At 34.9% G+C, this 16,908-nt stretch overlaps 1 protein-coding gene across 1 annotated transcript in view; it reads left to right on the forward strand.

The window, feature by feature from the left end:
- The window catches only part of NLK (nemo like kinase), a 167,828-nt gene that overhangs the window by 82,633 nt on the left and 68,287 nt on the right, over positions 1-16,908 (forward strand). Inside the window, exon 2 of the mRNA XM_001504107.7 lies at positions 11,970-12,099. Within this exon, the coding sequence (XP_001504157.2) occupies positions 11,970-12,099 (130 nt within the window). The remainder of the gene's footprint in view (positions 1-11,969; positions 12,100-16,908) is intronic.

A 16,908-nucleotide genomic window follows, 5' to 3' on the forward strand; every position in this document is an offset into this window, starting at 1 on the left:
CCTTAGGTAGAAGCTTATATATTACTAGAATCCTTTATTTCCTATATAGCTGTTTAAAAGTATAAATTTTCTCTCTAAACACTGCTTTAACCACATGCAATAAATTTTGGTATATTGTGTTTTAATTTTCATTCAATTCAAAATATTTTCTAATTTCCCATGTGGTTTCTTCTTTCACCCGTGGATTATTTAGAAATGTTTTGTTTAATGTTTTCATATTTGGAAATTTCCGAGATTTCTTTCTATTATTTGTAATTCTGTTGTGGGATGAAAAACATTCTGCAACTGATTTCAGTCCTTTTTAATTTTTTAAGACTTTTTTCTGACCTAGCATTTGTCTTTCCTAGAGAAGGTTCTAAGGGTACTTGGAGAAGAATGTGTATTCTGTTCTTGTTGGGTAGAGGGTTCTACAAATGTTATTTAGGTCAGTTTGGTTGATGGTGTTATTTATCTTTTCTATCCTTACTTAATTTCTGTTTAGTAGTTCTACTTTTGAGAGTGGGGTATTAAAACCTCCAAATATAATTGTTGAATTGTCTGTTTCTTCTTTTCTGTCAAGTTTTGTTTTGTGAATTTTGGGGCTCTATTTTTAAGTATGTATACATTTATAATTGTTATATTTTCCTGGTATCTTTACCCTTTTATCATTACTCAGTGTCCCTTATTGTCTCTAGTAATATTTCTTGGCTTAAAATCTATTCTGTCTTACATTAATGTAGCTTCTCCAACTCTCTTATGGTCACTGTTTGTATGGTATATTTTTGTCCATCCTTTAACTTTCAACCTGTTTTTATTTTTGAGTCTAAAGTAGGTCTTTTATAGATAGCATATAGTTAAATCTTGCTTTTTTGAAATTGCTAGTCTCTGCCTTTTGATTGAAGTGTTTAGTCCATTCTCATTTAGTGTAATTATTGATATGATTGAATTTACATTTGCCATTTTGCTCTTTGTTTTCTATATATCTCATGTTTCTTTAGTTCATACATTCTTCCTTTATTTCTTTTGCGTTAAACAACTATTTTTTGGCTGACCACTTGAACTTATCTGTTGATTTTTTAATCCTTTTGGTTTTTTAGTTTTCTCATTGATCATTCTGGGGATTGCAGTATGCATCTTAACTTCTGAACAATCTATTTCAGATTACTACTATCTTAATTCTGATAAAATACAGCAGCTTTGCTCTAATAGAACTCAATTCCCCCCCACCTTTGTGCTGTTATTGTCATGTGTATTATGTCCATATATGTTATAAACCCAACAATGTTTTCTTTTATTTACCCATGTGTTTGCCATTTCTAGTTTTTCATTTCTTCCTGTGGATTTCAGTTACCCTCTGGGGTTATTTCTTTTCAGACTAAAGGAATTCTTTTATTATTTCCTGTAAGGCAAGTCTGCTGGCAACACATTCTCTCAGTTATTACTTATCTTGGAATGTTTTCATTCTGCCTTTTGTTTTTTTTTTTAAGGGTAGGGTCTTTTTTAGCTGGATATAGAATTTTTTTGCCTGCCTCCCACCACCACCACTGCAAATATGGCATTCCACTGCTTCTAGCCTCCATTATGTCTAATGAGAAGTCAGTCATTAATTGTATTGTTCTTGTTATTTTTAAGAGTTTCTCTTTGTCTTTGACTTGTTCTTTGTTTGACTATGAAGTATCTAGGTGCAGAACTCTTGTGTCTATCCTATGTGGGATTTTTTGAGCTTTTTGGATCTATAGATTGTTTTTCATCAGATTTGGGATGTTTTAAACCATTATTTCTTCAAATATTTTTTTCTGCCCCTTTCTCTCTCTCCTTTTCTCCTGGTAATCCCATTAGATAGATGTTGATATACTCAGTGTTATTGCATAGGTCTCTGAGGCTCTGTTCATTTTTCTTCAAGCTTTTTCCTCTTTGTTCTTGAAATTGTATCATTTCTGTTGATCTGTCTTTTAAGTTCACTGATTATTCTGTTATCTCAAATCTGCTACTGGGTAAATCTAGTGAATTTTTTATTTCTAATATTCTACTCTCAAACTCTAGAATTTGCTTCAGTTCTTTTTTGTAGTTTATATGTCTCTATTGAGATCCCCTGTTTGTTTAGTCATTGTCACCATATTTTTCTTTTATCCTTTAAACACCTTTTCCTGAAGTTCTTCGAACATATTTATAATAGCTGTTTTTGAAGTCTTTCTGAATACAACATCTGGGCCCATTCAGAAATAGTTTCTATTAACTGATTTTTCTCCTGAGTATAGGTCATGTTTTCTTGTTTCTTCATGTCTTGTAATTTTTTTGTTAAAAACTGGACATATTTGATAATATATGTAATAACTCAGGATTTGATTCCTCCCCAGTACCCCTCCCCACCCTCAAGGTTGTCATTATTACTGTTATTTGTATGTTCACTCATATTTAAGTAACTGGACTGGACTTAATGTGCAGAATCTTTCTCCCCTGTGAGGTGCAGCCACTCAAGTCTCTGCACATTTTTTTTTTTTTTTTTAATTTTTAACCTGGCCTTCTTGGCGTCCCCCTTGTGTCTACATAGTTTAGTGGTTAGCCAGTGATTGGTTAAAAGTTGTACTCAAACATCTTGAGCCAGTAAGGCTTCTACCCTTTGCTGATCCATCTGTGAGTATTTTTGGGAGCTCATCTAGTTTTCAAGTATGGCCCAGCTTTGATTTTTTCTGAGCATCTCAGTCATTCCCTTCACACGTGGGGAGCCTGACAGTCAGCCATGGATACGTGGAGAGTTTAGGGGTCTCTGATCAACTCTGAGCATATATGTAGCCTCTAGTTAGCCAGGGATGTGTGAAGAGTTTACCTAGTCCCCTGTGGCTCTCATTTCCAGAATTTCTTTATTAAGTTTCTGGACTTCTGTTAGTCTACCCCTCTTCCCGACTGGGACAGCAGCCTCATGCCAGCAGAGCTGTAGGCTTTGTCTGTTGAGTTTAATGCTTTTACTCTCAATACCACTGTGTGTGGGATTTTTGCCCTCCACTTCAAAAAACATCGGCAGCCTCAGGCAGGGAAGCTGCTGGTTTTCATGCCCAGCCCTGCTCAGGTACAACTACTACATGGACTAGGCTTGGGTGGGAGAACGGGGGTGGGTAAGGAGCAGCTTCAAGCAGTAATGCCACTGACTCCCACTGTTCTTACCCTGAGTTCCACAATTTTTTATAAATAAACACTTTTAAATTTGGCGTTTGTCTTTGGTTGTTTTCTGGAGCCCTGAAATGGTTGGTTTTGACAGTTTTATAGTTGTTTTGGGGGGAGAGGATTTGCTGACCTCTTCAGTTTGTCACAGCTGGAAGTCCTGCCTCCTGTTTTGTATTTGCAATATTTTTCATTTTGGTTATTTTTAAAAGGCTAACTAATTAAAAACCTGAAGCACATCTATATATTTGTAGCTGCTTCAGCATTTTGCTTCACAATGGAAGAAGTTAGGAGATAGTGATGAGATTAGGGGTGGGGCTGCAGTTCTGCTATAATTCTGCTGACAGCACTCTCCTGTGGAATGTTTCTTAATAGCGTATTCTTCTGTACAGAAAACGTTTACTTTTTTGAAGCGAGCAAATTCCTTTGGAATTCTACCAAAACAGAAGAAAGATATTATGTATACTCCTCCCTACAGAATGAGCCAGTGGCACAGGGAAAAATAAGACAAAATCCATTGGGCTGTTATAAATGTGTGTCTGTATGAAAAATAATGGAAAGAATCATCCTCTTTAAAAATTACTCATTATACAGATTTCAATCTAAAATGCTTTTTATGCTCAAAAATTTAACTGGGAAGTTTGTTTTACTTTTTTACTTATATAACAACACACATACAGAAATATACACAAAATAAAATATACAGCTCAGTGATTTATCACAAAGTACACCCTTCTCTAGCCACCATCTATGTGAGAAATAACACATTGCCAGCACACAGAAGTCCTCTTTTGCCCCCCCATCGTTATCTCCCGCCCTCCTTGCCTAAGAACCCCACTATCCTAACTTTTACGGTAGCTACTTCCTTTCTTAATAGTTTCTGTCTCCTGTGTATGCATCCCTAAACATTAGAGTTCCACTTTGCTTATATTTTTAATATTATAGAAATGAAATCTTACAGCATCTATTCATTTGTGACTGGTTTCTTTTGTTCAAAATTATGTTTGTGAGATTCATCTGTGTTGCGTGTAGTGGTAGTTCATTTTAATTGCCATAGAGTATTCCATTATATGAATATACAGCAATTTTATCTCTTCCATTGTTCATAGATATTTGAGTTGTTTCCAGTTTTAAGTGTATTACAAATATCACTGCCATGAACACACGTGTATGTATTTTAGTGTATAGGTGTACGCATTTCTTTTGGGTATGTGAGTCAAATTGCTGGGTCACAGGGTATACGTATCTTCATTTTAGTATATAAAGCCAATCTGTTTTCCAAAGTGATTGTACCAATTTACATTCCTATTAGCAGTCCATAAGAATTGCCGCTGCACTATGTCTTCACCAAACTTTTGGTATTCTCAGACTTAGATATTGGCCATTCTGGTGATTATATAGTACTTTCTCATTGTGGTTTTAATTTTCATTTCCCAAATGATTAATGAGGTTAAGCTCCTATTCATATGTTTATTGGCCTTTTGGATTAGCCTTTTTTTTAAAATGCCTATTCAAGCCCTTTTTAAAAATTGATTTGTAGAAGTTCTGTATTAATCTGGATAAGAGCCCTTTGTTCCTTATTTTGTGTGTTGCAATCATCTTCTCCTACTATGTGAATTGACTTTTTACTCTTAACAATGTACAGATATGAAAAGAAGTTCTTGATTTTAAAGTAGTCAAATATATCAATTTTTTTCCATTATGATTGGGGCTTTTTGTTTCCTATTGAAGAAATCTTTCCCTGCCCCAATATCATGAAGATATTCTTCTATATGTTATCTTCTAAAGTTGTATGATTTTGCTTTTCACATTTATATCTACAATCCACCTGGAATTTATTTTTGTTTATGGAGTGAAGTAAGGTTGAAGGTTCATTCTGTTTTTCCATATGGCTATCCAGTTGTTCCAATACCATACATTGAAAAGAAGGTTGTATCTGTCAGGGTCCAATCAGGAGGAAGAAACCACACCAATCATTTAAACAGAGTCTAATGATAGAGGGGGGCGGTTGCTAATTAGCTGTAAAGTTGTTTGTAACTAAAGTTTAAAGTTGTAGGTAACTAAAAAGACAAGAAGAGGACACTAAGGTGTCATGGAAGTAGCAGCTACACCTGCACAACTGGAAGAATAAAGAGAAGAGGTTGGAATTATTAAGACTTAGAACCTCATCCTGCAGAAATTCAGATGTCTAAGGAGAGGATACTAGCTCACTATTGCTGGGTTTGGGGTGGAGGATGCGGTGAGGCTGGTTCTGCATGTGTTGGGAAAACTATAAACTGTGTTCAGCTGCTACTATATAGGAAGGCACTACCACTGCTGTGTCATAGGGTGACACAGAAACCAGAGACAGACAGGAAGCTCACAATAAGAAGCAAGTCCTTTTTTTCTCCTCCAGCTCTAAAGCCTCCTATTGTCAGAGCCTAACTTCGAGCTAGTTGGCAAAACCAAAACCCTAGTATTGCAGAGCCCTGTTTAGATGGATGGGTTTGAAGCTGAGAAACAATAGCGTAAGGTGCAATTTTGCATCTGCAGAGCCACCTTTATGATAAACCAAATGTCTGTATATGTTAAAATCTATTTCTGGGTCATATTTCTATTTCATTGGTCTATTGCAGCAAAACTACACTAAGTTACTGTAGCTTTATAATAAGTTTTCGTATCTGGTAGAGCAGTTTTTCCCACCTTATTCTTCTTCAAGAGTGTCTTAGCTGTCCTTGGCATATTTGCCTTTCCATAAATACTTGAGAGCTAATTTTTCTAGTTCCACAAAAAGAAAACCTTTTGTTTTTTTTTAATTTCACTGAATCTATAAATCATTTTGGGGGAGAGTTGAAATTTTTACAATCTTGAGTTTTCTAATCCATGAAAATAGTATATCCATTTATTTATGTCTTTAATTTCTCTCCATAATGTTTTTCAGTCTTTTTGTGTAGAAGTCTTGCATAGCTTTTGTTAGCTTTAATCCCAGATATAGGATATTTTTTATATTAATGTAAGTAGTATTTAAAAATTTTTTCATTTCAATTTTTTATTTTGAAAACTTTCAAACATACATTTTCTTTACTTTTGTTTAGTTAGACCCCATTATACCCATCACTCAGATTCAATGCTTATCAAGATATGATCATTTGTTTCAGCAATCCTTATTACTGAAGTATTTTAAAACAAATCTTAGATCTCAATGTCATTTTACCTCTATATCCTTAAGAGTACATCTCTAGAAAATATGGACATTTAATTTATAGCCATAATTCTAAGCCATATGCAAATTTCCCCTTTTATTTCATAGATGACTTTTTACTATTGGTATGTTCAGTTACTTTTAACTAATAGCATATTGGGACTTACATTTTATGTTAAGTAATTATTAAAATTTTAGCTTAGCCACTAAAAGATTACATGATAAAGCACTCTTTGTGGCAACTAAAAACAATTTTTTTTCTGATGAAGTGAACTTTCTAAATCCATTACAATTTTTAACATTGGCAAAGCCATATTGTTGTAAACCTTCTGTGTGAATAAAACTGTCCTTTTCTTCCATTTAGTGGCTTTTGTATTTATAAACCTACTGTGCATCCAATTGCCATTCTTTAGTTTTTAAAAAAATCTTTATATTCCTAAGTAGTCCTATTACTGAACACCTATCTTAAGGAAGTCGTCAGTGGGATTAAAGCAAGCACACTTTTGTATGACAATTTTAGCTTTGGTTACCCTTTGTAACCTCTTCTTGCCCAAAGTTGCTTAAATGCAAGAAGGAGATGCAGTTGTGAATTATTTTCCTTTGGGACTTCGTACAGAAACTTTTCCTTCATTGCAACTGGTTTTCCTCACCATTCCTCGCCACAGTATTCATAGATCTGTTTCTAAGGAGAGGAGTGTGGCTAGTGGGCCATGAAAACTTCTTAGACTTGGCAGACTGGGCTCTGTCATGCTCACCCTCTAACATGAGAAAATCTCCACTGAAAAGACGGTGTGGCAGCTTTCCTGCAGGCCGGTCAGACTCCTCACAGAGATATTTGACAGTGACTGAGGAGGAGTCGTCTCTATATCTTCCCAGCATCTGTAATAAGGATGGAACTAATTAATTCATGGTCTAAAGAACAATAAAATATTCCTAAAACAACAACAATCAGCAAAAAATGATTTTTCACCTATATTTTACCTTAACCAATAACTGTTGGTGGGGAGTTGAGGAGATCTTAAAAGTTAGGTCTTATTCACTAGTCACAAGTCTTTGAAAATAAATATGACAGCCTGATATTGGAGGGCTTGCCTCTTCCCTGTTACTCCTCCCTTATCAGAATGGCCCAGTGCTCTCTCATCTGCTGGGATCACTGCTGTTTATACTTATTTAAATGTAGACTTAAAGGATGTTTAAGTTCATATTGAACTCTTCCAGTTAAATGTAGATGTTTTGCTTCTGATCAATAGTATTATGATAGGATATGAGAAAAAGACTAAACTATTTCACTGCTTTGGTTTAGCTATTGTATAAGGCCTTTTTTCCTTAGAATATCAGATTAACAAGTTTGGGGACCATTTTATAAGTATCTGGAAAAAAACAAAAAGGATCTCTTTCTTATGCATAGAGCTAACTCAGCAAATACCAAATTTGGATAAACATAAACATCAGAAAACCCCAACTGATGGAACAAATTCTCTAAATATGAAAGATAAGAATCCTTTTTTATGTGTTGGGGTAGGGGCAGGGAAGCCTAGAAGATTTGTTCTTCTAAATAGCGTGCAACTCTGTAAATTATGTCAGCACACAGGAACAAATTATCTAAATATGAAAGATAAGAATCCTTTTTTATGTGTTGGGGTAGGGGCAGGGAATCCTAGAAGATTTGTTCTTCTAAATAGCGTGCAACTCTGTAAATTATGTCACCACACAAACCATAGTCTGTTAAAATTGTGGTTAAAAAGACCAGAGAGACAAATATAAACCCCTTTTTCTTTAACCTATACTGTCCTTGAACATATAACAAGGACTAAGGTACAAAGAAGATACATTTTCTAGACTTATTTATTGTCAGAATTTTTGCCTCAGACTTTGCTATTGTTTTCCCAAGCAGACTTAATCTAAATATAAGTAAAAATAACTTTTAAGGAAATGAATTTCAAAATGAATGTGAAAGTAATAATCTAAATATTTAGAGTCTAGTTAGGAGGTTCTATTACTGAGATGTGTGCAGTGTTGGTACAGTTGACATAGTAATTGTAGTATGTATAGCAAAAAATAGATGATCACTGATTACAAGTTTATGTAAATAGTTTAGAAGAACCTGATTTTCTTAATCCAGGTTGAGGCATTCACATTATAAATTATTTATTTGCTTTGAATAGTTAAAAACCTGTATCAGAAACATGAACTTTAAAACTGCTAAAATGTGGAGAAAAGATTCTTTACATAAAATAAATGAGCATATAATTTCTTGGAGATTCTTGTTGGCTAGTTATACTAATTTAAAGATGTTATGATGTAAAATTCTAGTGCCTGGGAAAGTATCCCCCTAGTAAGTTTCACTCTTGTTTCATTCTAGCCCTTCTGCTTGTCAGTAATTTAAGCAGATTTGGGGCAATGATCACAGTTTCCTGGGATTAAGAAAATACAACAGAATGACCACACCAGATCTAAAAAGCTTCCTGTTTTGGTATTGTACTCTTTTGACTCACTCTGTGTCTCCCTGAAGAATGGCTCCTGGATTCTTCTGGCTGTTTAAAAAACAGTTGAACTTGTATTCTAAGTACAGAGAAGAATTGATGTACTCTGGGCAAATGTAAGAAAGGATTCTTTCTCACAACCCTTAAAACTTTATTTTTAATGTAGTGTGTGTAGAATTAAACATTAATTTAAAATTTAGGAATTAAATACCTGATACTATAACTTGAATGCTTATGAAGGTAATCAGATGAAATGACAGATGCTCTTTGTTTAGGGCACCCAGTATTTATTAGAGAAAGTAACTGACCAGTAAGTGAACTGTAGGTCGAAGGATGGCTCCTTTTTTCTGAAATGAGGAAAGTTGCCCTAAATGTTGTTCATTATCTCTACAGCTGGAGCTTTGTTAACAAGTGCAGTTGGAATAACCAGGATATTGCAGCAGCAGAGAAACTAAGCACAGCAAGCCTTTCAGTAACAAAGAAAATAAAAGAATTCCTGTGTAACAGGCTTCCACACTTATCTGTGTTCTGTGGTACTGTTTGTGCTGAACTAAAGCATCTGCTACCTCAAGTTAAGAGAGAACAAACTCAACATGGCGTGAAATTACTGCACTGCCATTCACATTCATTAGAGTTATATTGTTACCAGCCACCAGCATGACTGGCTTTTGCATGAATAATAAAATGTGGCTTTGTGGATTTTACCGTAAAACATTACAAGGCGCAGTACTAACCTTGAGCCAGGAGTGGGTTTATCTTAAAGCAGCTTTCCTCACCACAGTAGGGTCGGGACTAGTAAGAAGTCAGAAGTTGGGAAGAAGTATTGTTGTTTGAGGCCTTTGGAAGGGGCATTGTGTTAAATCAATTTAGCCATTTTTAAAACTAATATTTATTGTGCAAGCTAGCTATTATAAAGATTAAAATTAATAAAGTACTATTTGGCAGCCATCATAGTAATAGTTGATTCAGGCAGAAATCATCAATAGATGCTAAAGGTAGTGGGTCAAAATTTGATAAGGAATAGAATATTTACACAGTTACAAAGGGAAAAAATAGTAACTTTGCAGTGGAGAAACTTGACAGACACTTCATCCAAGTGATCAAAGTTATCAACAGTAATGGGAAAAATTGATGTTATGTGCCTCCTAATGTGATGCACTGAGAAGACATCACTTCTATGTTATTCCTGTTAAAAATGCATAACCTGAATCTAATCATGAGGAAACACCACACAAACTCAAATTGAGGAAAAGTCTATAAAATAACTAGCTTGTACTCTTCCAAAATGACAATGTCATGAAAAACAAAGAATTCAAAGTAACCGTTCTATAGTAAAGAAGACTCAAGAGACATTGACAACTAAATGCAATATATAGTCCAAAATTTTCCTTCCTTGCTATTTCATTGACATTTTTCTTTTCTAGTATCTAGCTACAGAGGTGATGTGTTTGCATGGAAAAAAAAATATTTTTAACAGTCTGAATATAATATTAAATTCAGGTTCCTTCCTGTTTTGCTTTCCTAGTTTATGTGGATTTTAAGCTGGGTTGTGGATTTTGATTGGTATTTTTTAAGCAACTGTCAAGAATGTTAGGTCTCTTGGCCTAGTTGAATTACATTTCAAGCTATTGAAGACTTAAAAATGATCATACTTAATGTTTTACCAAATTTTCAATCAGTGGAAGAAAGTAGAGCCTTCATGCTGTTTAAAAATACTAGAATGCACCATTTAAGAGTTTCACAAACGCTTAGGAAAGGAAGTAGTTAGTGATCACTAAGATGAATTTATAAAGAAGTCATGGAATTCATAGAAAATTTTGGTATGATTTCCAGACAAACAGGTAGATAACAAGAATGCTTTATTTTCAGGAAGGCAATTTGATGAGTGTCTGATTTCCTTGTGGACAGAGAAAGAAAGAAACTGAGTGATTGTGGTTAATTAAATAAGTAATTAATTGAATAACCATACCCACAATTGAAGATTGGATGCCAGTCTCATAGATAGTTTCTAGTGTTGTATCTGTTGCAGAGATCTATTCTCAGTCCTGTTCTAAACTTTAGTAACTTGGATAAAGGCATTGATGACATATATTAGATTTTAAAATGACACATATCTGGGAGGGATAGTCAAAGCATTGGATGACTGAAACAGGAACTGAGAGATAATGGTAGCTAGGAATGTTAGGCAGGAATCTAGCAAAACAAATCTGGTCTGATAGGAATAAATTCTACAAGGACAACCAGTCGTAGATGATAAGTAGAAGGAAAAAAAGCTGTAGGTTAATTCATGGAAAATCAATTTGCCAAGTGGCCAATTGGTCATATTTTTTCCAAGTTTATTGATTTGTTTCTTTTAACTATTTGATTAATATGTATCAATTGGGTCCAGTCAGAAAAGTGGAAACCACACTAGTGTTTCAAACAGAGGGAAGTGTAATACAGGGAATTTGTTATACAGGTGTTAGAAAGCTAAAAGAGGAAAAAAGGGGACACCGAGCTGACAGTTAGTAACTACAGGAGGCGGCTACCACGCTAAAAGCTGAGAAACAAAAGAAAAGAGGTTGTCATAACCTAGAAGCTACAGCCCTAAGCTGGCACTTAGACTTCTGAGGAGGGAATACTGTTCAGCTACTGATGGTACTGAAATCTTTATTACTAAAGGATGTTCATTTATAGAAGAAACCGAAATATTTAAACTGTGTTCTCTATGTTAAACTAACTGTGATAAAATCTGAATGAACATCTCTTCTATCTTGAGTTTGGTTCTGAAAATAAAGCATAAAACTAATTTGACCTCAGCCATGTTAATGTTCCACTATATACTTTTTCCCTCCATTTTTAAAATGACTTTACCACTAAATAGCCCTCCTACCTCAGATGTATTGCTAAGTGACCTCTCTGAAAGAGTAAATGTTTCTAGAAATTTAGACAGGGATTTAAAAAAAGAAAAAGAAAAAAACATGGCAGATGAGTTGGGTGGGCTAAACACTCTCTTTGATTATAGATGTGTACTTTTTTAAAATCTTCTTTCTCACTGACACCTTACACATTAAGTGGATTTAATATTGAGTGTTTTAAAGATATTTGTCATGCTCTGAAACACTGAAGAACAAGGTTTGGAATTGATTTCTCTTTTTTTCCTCTCCTCCCAAATATTGCTTCTTCAGGTCAGTAACAGATCCAAGAGATGGAAAGAGAGTAGCACTCAAAAAGATGCCCAACGTCTTCCAGAATCTGGTCTCTTGCAAAAGGGTCTTCCGGGAATTGAAGATGTTGTGTTTTTTTAAACATGATAATGTAAGTGAAATTGGTGTTTGGGATGAACTGTTCCCTTAGCATGCTTAATTGTATTAGTAAAGAGCAAAAGAGAGTTAAAAGGGGAATATGTAAGTTATTAAGGGGTTTGGAAATCTGAGACAAATTAGACTCTTTTTGTGAGCAATGAGCAAATTTAAGTGAATTCTAAGATTTATCGATTGACAGATAAATATTAATTGATATAAAGCAAATGTTAATATTTAGCTGAGGAACAACGCTAATATTCAGCATAAAAATACAGTGTAATATGTGGTCTGAGTAGTGATTTAAGTGGAAATAATTGGCCCCTAATTTTAAATGCTTTATTTTTATCCTTTAATCTTTTTAATCAGAGATTGTTACAGATGTAGGAAGACAATATCTCCTCTAAAAAATAGTACAGTTCTTAAAGTAACATAGCTTAGCTTATTTATGGCTGTGTTTAGAGATGTCAAGACTCACGGGCAAATAGAATTATTGTGGTGTGAGATATAGCTCCTCCTCAACTAATCCTGAATTAAAAGTTTGACACGGTTAGAGTTTACCTGGAGGATGTTAGCATTGGACGCTTAGTTTTCAACTTCATGTGAAAAGAAAAACTGCCTCACATTCTGTATTTGGTACTCAACCTATGCTATTTTAATTGCGGAAGTAAAAACTTGTTTGCCCAGGAACCTTTAAAATTTTGGCCAAAGTGTGGATCTCACTTTGAGAGAGATTTGTAAAAGTTTGAACTATTTGGTAAAACTAGGAGTATCAAACTTAGATTTACTTGAAGCTCCTTGGTTTGATGTGTTTCATTTTATTGATTGAAATCTCTTTTCCTTAAACTTTTTAAAAAGTTATTACTGTCCTTCAGTCAATTGGAACCGTTCAGCAGTGTGTTTGTTTTAATAACTTTCAAAATATCACTCGATTTGCTATTTTATGACTTGCTCCTCAGATTTTGAAAGTGATTCAGAATGATGTCTAGCGCTTGCTTAGTTATTTATTTCTCGAATCCGCCTGAGCACCACCCCAACATCAAAGAGTACAAACTTTATATACATTGTCAGAGACTCAAGTAAAGATATACATGGTGAAGAAAATTTCAAATGAGGCTTCAGAAATTTGCTTCCTAAGGATTTCAATGGTTTATTATATTCAGACCTATCTTGGCTTCTTTTGTAAAGGAGGGATGGTGTAATAGGCTGCTATTTGTATATATTGGTATCTTTGCTTATGACTCATTCCTATAGAGTAACTAATTAAGTTACAAAGATAGTGTCAGAATGAGTAGTATAAGAAAAGAAACAAACTGAATTCTTGAAAATCATACCTATTAAAACACAGCAACTACTGTTTAGAGCTCCTAAGCACTATCATAAGAGAGTGCTTGTGACTTCTGTGGGGATGTTCAAAAGTGAGGCAGATAGTTGGAGATGAAGATGACATGGCACCACTGTTTGTGTAATGAATTTATGCTGTGCTCTCTGAGATCTATCTCTAAAAGCATCTCAAGGCCGGCATCCCTGAAATGCGTGGAATGCCAGTCTAAGAGGGAACTGGTATTTGGTGTAGTTCAGGCAACAAATGTTTATTAATTGTGTCCTGTGTACAGAGTACAGTGCTAGGTCATGTGGAGGATACAAAAAAGTTTTAAAACATGGTCCTTTGTTGAGGAGGGTGGACCAGGTGCTTAATACTTGTTACTGTGTATCAGAAAGTATGCTAGACGATTTACACACATTAATTCAGTTAATCCTTAAAAATCTTGTCAAATAGGGGTTGTTATCTCTACAGAGGAGGAAGCCAAAGCTTAGTTAAGTAACTTGCTCAAGGTCAAGGTGGCACAAGATTGGAGTCTAAATCTGTCTTGCTTCAGAGCCTGTACTCATTGATTCAGTGAACGTTTATTGTGCACATCCTATATCCCTAAACTATGTTAGCTTCTAGGGGTTTCCACCCTCAGGGAATTTTGTAATGTGATGAATACTATGATAACGGGGCTATGGGAAGACTGCCTGCATGGTTAAACATTAGTACAGGACAGTCTGTGTTCTGTGCATAGCAAAAAGCTGGGCAACCAAACCCAGAAGTATGTTAGAATCACCAGGTGAGCCTTAAAAATGCAGTTTTGTGGGTTTCATCCCAGACCTACTCAAGTGAAATCTCTGGGGTTGAGGCCCAGGTATCTGCTTTTTAAAAAACTTCTCTGGTGAATGGTGGCAGACAAGTGCCAAATATTAAGGAAAAGAGAGTAATTGTTGTGGACTTAGAAGCTCAATGATGCTGTAAACATAGAGAAGGCAAACCTTAAGATGAGCCTTTTGAGATTAAGATTTGATTAAACAGCAGGAGAAGAAAGGAATGTCATGATGAAAATGGCATTTAGAAAGATTAACCTGGCTGTTGTAGGAAGGTTGGATTTTAATTTGGGTGGCTTTTTATGTGTCAGAAAATAGCTATAAAGCCCTAGAAGGCTTTGGATTTTCTTTTGAACAGAACCTTCAAAGTCACTGTATCAAATTCAGTGATTTCAAGTGATCTGACTGATTGAGATACACACACACATACATATATACACACACACATATTTATACTTTTTTTTTCCTTCTTAAAGGACAGGTTGTTCATCATCTTAAAGAATAGGTTCACCTTGATGTAGTAACTTAGGGAAATAGAAATCAATCTTTCTAAAGATTGATGTTGTTTAGGCTTATCACTAGTGTCTAGTCAGAATCTGAGCTATTATAAAATCTGGCAAAATATTTTCTAGTTCTCTCGCCTATGCACTTGTGCATGCACACACACACACACACACACAATTGTCATCTTATCAGCTTGGAAAGGGATAATTGAGGTTTTTTCAGTCTTGTACTTCTGTGAAAATCTGATGAATCCTATGAACCCTTTCTTTGAAAAATGCACATACACAATTTTTATGTCATTTTAGGCTTTCGCTGGTCCTCTAAAGTGCATTTAGAGCCCTGTTAGAGTCCACTGATTTGTGCTAAGAGCCCTTGTAATACAAGTCTTGGGCTTTTTCTTGTCCTCAGGCAATAGCACTGAGCACACAGTAGGCAGTCAGTCTATTTGAAGAGTGAGTAAATGTAAGTGATAGAAAAAAAAAATCTCGGAGTCTGGAAGGATAACCTCAGTGATCTCTCTTGGAGTTACTTTTCTCCAGTCTTAGTTCTGGAGTACTCCAGAGAGGGGTAGAGGAGGCAAAGAGGAGGCAGCGGAGCAAAGAATGATCATTCACTTTCCTTTGTATAGTCTGACCTGACGCAAAACAAGGCCTCTTTGAATTCATAAGCAGGCTAAAGAATCATACCAATATGAGACCCAATAGGACCCTTCTCTGAATGCTGACATGCTGTTCAGCTGCAGACAGTATTAGTGCTAATGGTTTTACTGCTAAGCAGTATGAAAAGGCAAAGGATGCTGTAGAGTAGATTAATTTCCAGTGGATTTGGTTTTATTTGCTCTGTACCTAAAATTTGTGGTACTGGGCACATTCTTGATGCATTTAAAATAATACAGTCTCTCATGTTCATGGACTGGAAAACTCAGTGTGGTTAACATGTTCTCCCCAAGTTGAGCTGTATCTTCAGTGTAGTCCCAATCAAAATCCCAGCAGGGTTTTGTGAGTATGCATATGTGGAAATTCACAAATGTTCTAAAGTTTATGGACATGGAAAAGACCTGAAATTCTCAAGAGAATCTTGAAGAAGGTGAACAGAGTTGGAAATTCACACTTCCAGATACTGAGATATATATGAAGCTACAGAAATCGAGGCAACACAAGGATAGACAAATAGATTAATAGAACAGAATAGGGAGTCTCTGAACTGATATACACATATATGTTCACCTGATTTACGAGAGAGGCACCACTGCAATCCATTGGTTAATGGATGGGCATTTCAATAAATAGGAATCAATTAGATATCCATATGAAAAAACTACTTCACAACATATGCATAAATTAATTCAAAATGGATCATAGACTTAAATGCAAAAGGTAAAATGATTAAGTTTATAGAATAAAACTTAGGAAAATATCTTCATGACTTCAAGATAAGCAAAGATTTTTTTAGCTGGACAAGTAAAGCATTGACCATCAAAAAAATTGTTAAACTGGACACCGCGTGCTCATCAAAAGTTAAGAGAATGAGAAGACAGACTTCAGACATATATCTAACAAACAACTTGTTTTCAAAATATGTTATGTGATAGCACAATTTGTTAAATTAATATTTAGCATTTGAGGTAGTCCATTAGTAATAAATATTTTACTTGACATTTTTGATACTGTAAATTCTGTATCTAAACATCATATATCTAATGAAGAGCTTCTACAAATCAAGAATTTTTGTCTATCAGTAAAAGACTTAATCAAGAATTTCACAAAAGAGGATAACCAAATGGCTAATAAACATATAGCAAAATGCTTAAAGTCATTAGTCATCAGAGAAATGTAAATTAAAACCACAGATTTTCATTATTTGCTAGGTACTATTTAAATGCTTCGCATGTTTTCTTTCACTTAATCCTCACTAAATTCCTATGAGATATGTCAATTTTACAGATGAGGAAACTGACTTAGATTAAGAGATAATGGGATACTATATACCCACCAGAAAGGCTGAAATCAAAAAGACTGACAATACACAGTATTGACAAGGATATGAATCCACTGAAACTCTTATCGTTGCTTGTGAGAGTGTAAATTTGTAAAACCACTTTGGAAAACTGGCAGTTTCTACTCAAGCTAAATATATACCTACCCAATGATCCAGCAGTTCTGCTCCTTGGTATACTCAA

This window comes from Equus caballus, chromosome 11 (assembly GCF_041296265.1).
Source record: "Equus caballus isolate H_3958 breed thoroughbred chromosome 11, TB-T2T, whole genome shotgun sequence".
NCBI lineage: Eukaryota > Metazoa > Chordata > Mammalia > Perissodactyla > Equidae > Equus > Equus caballus.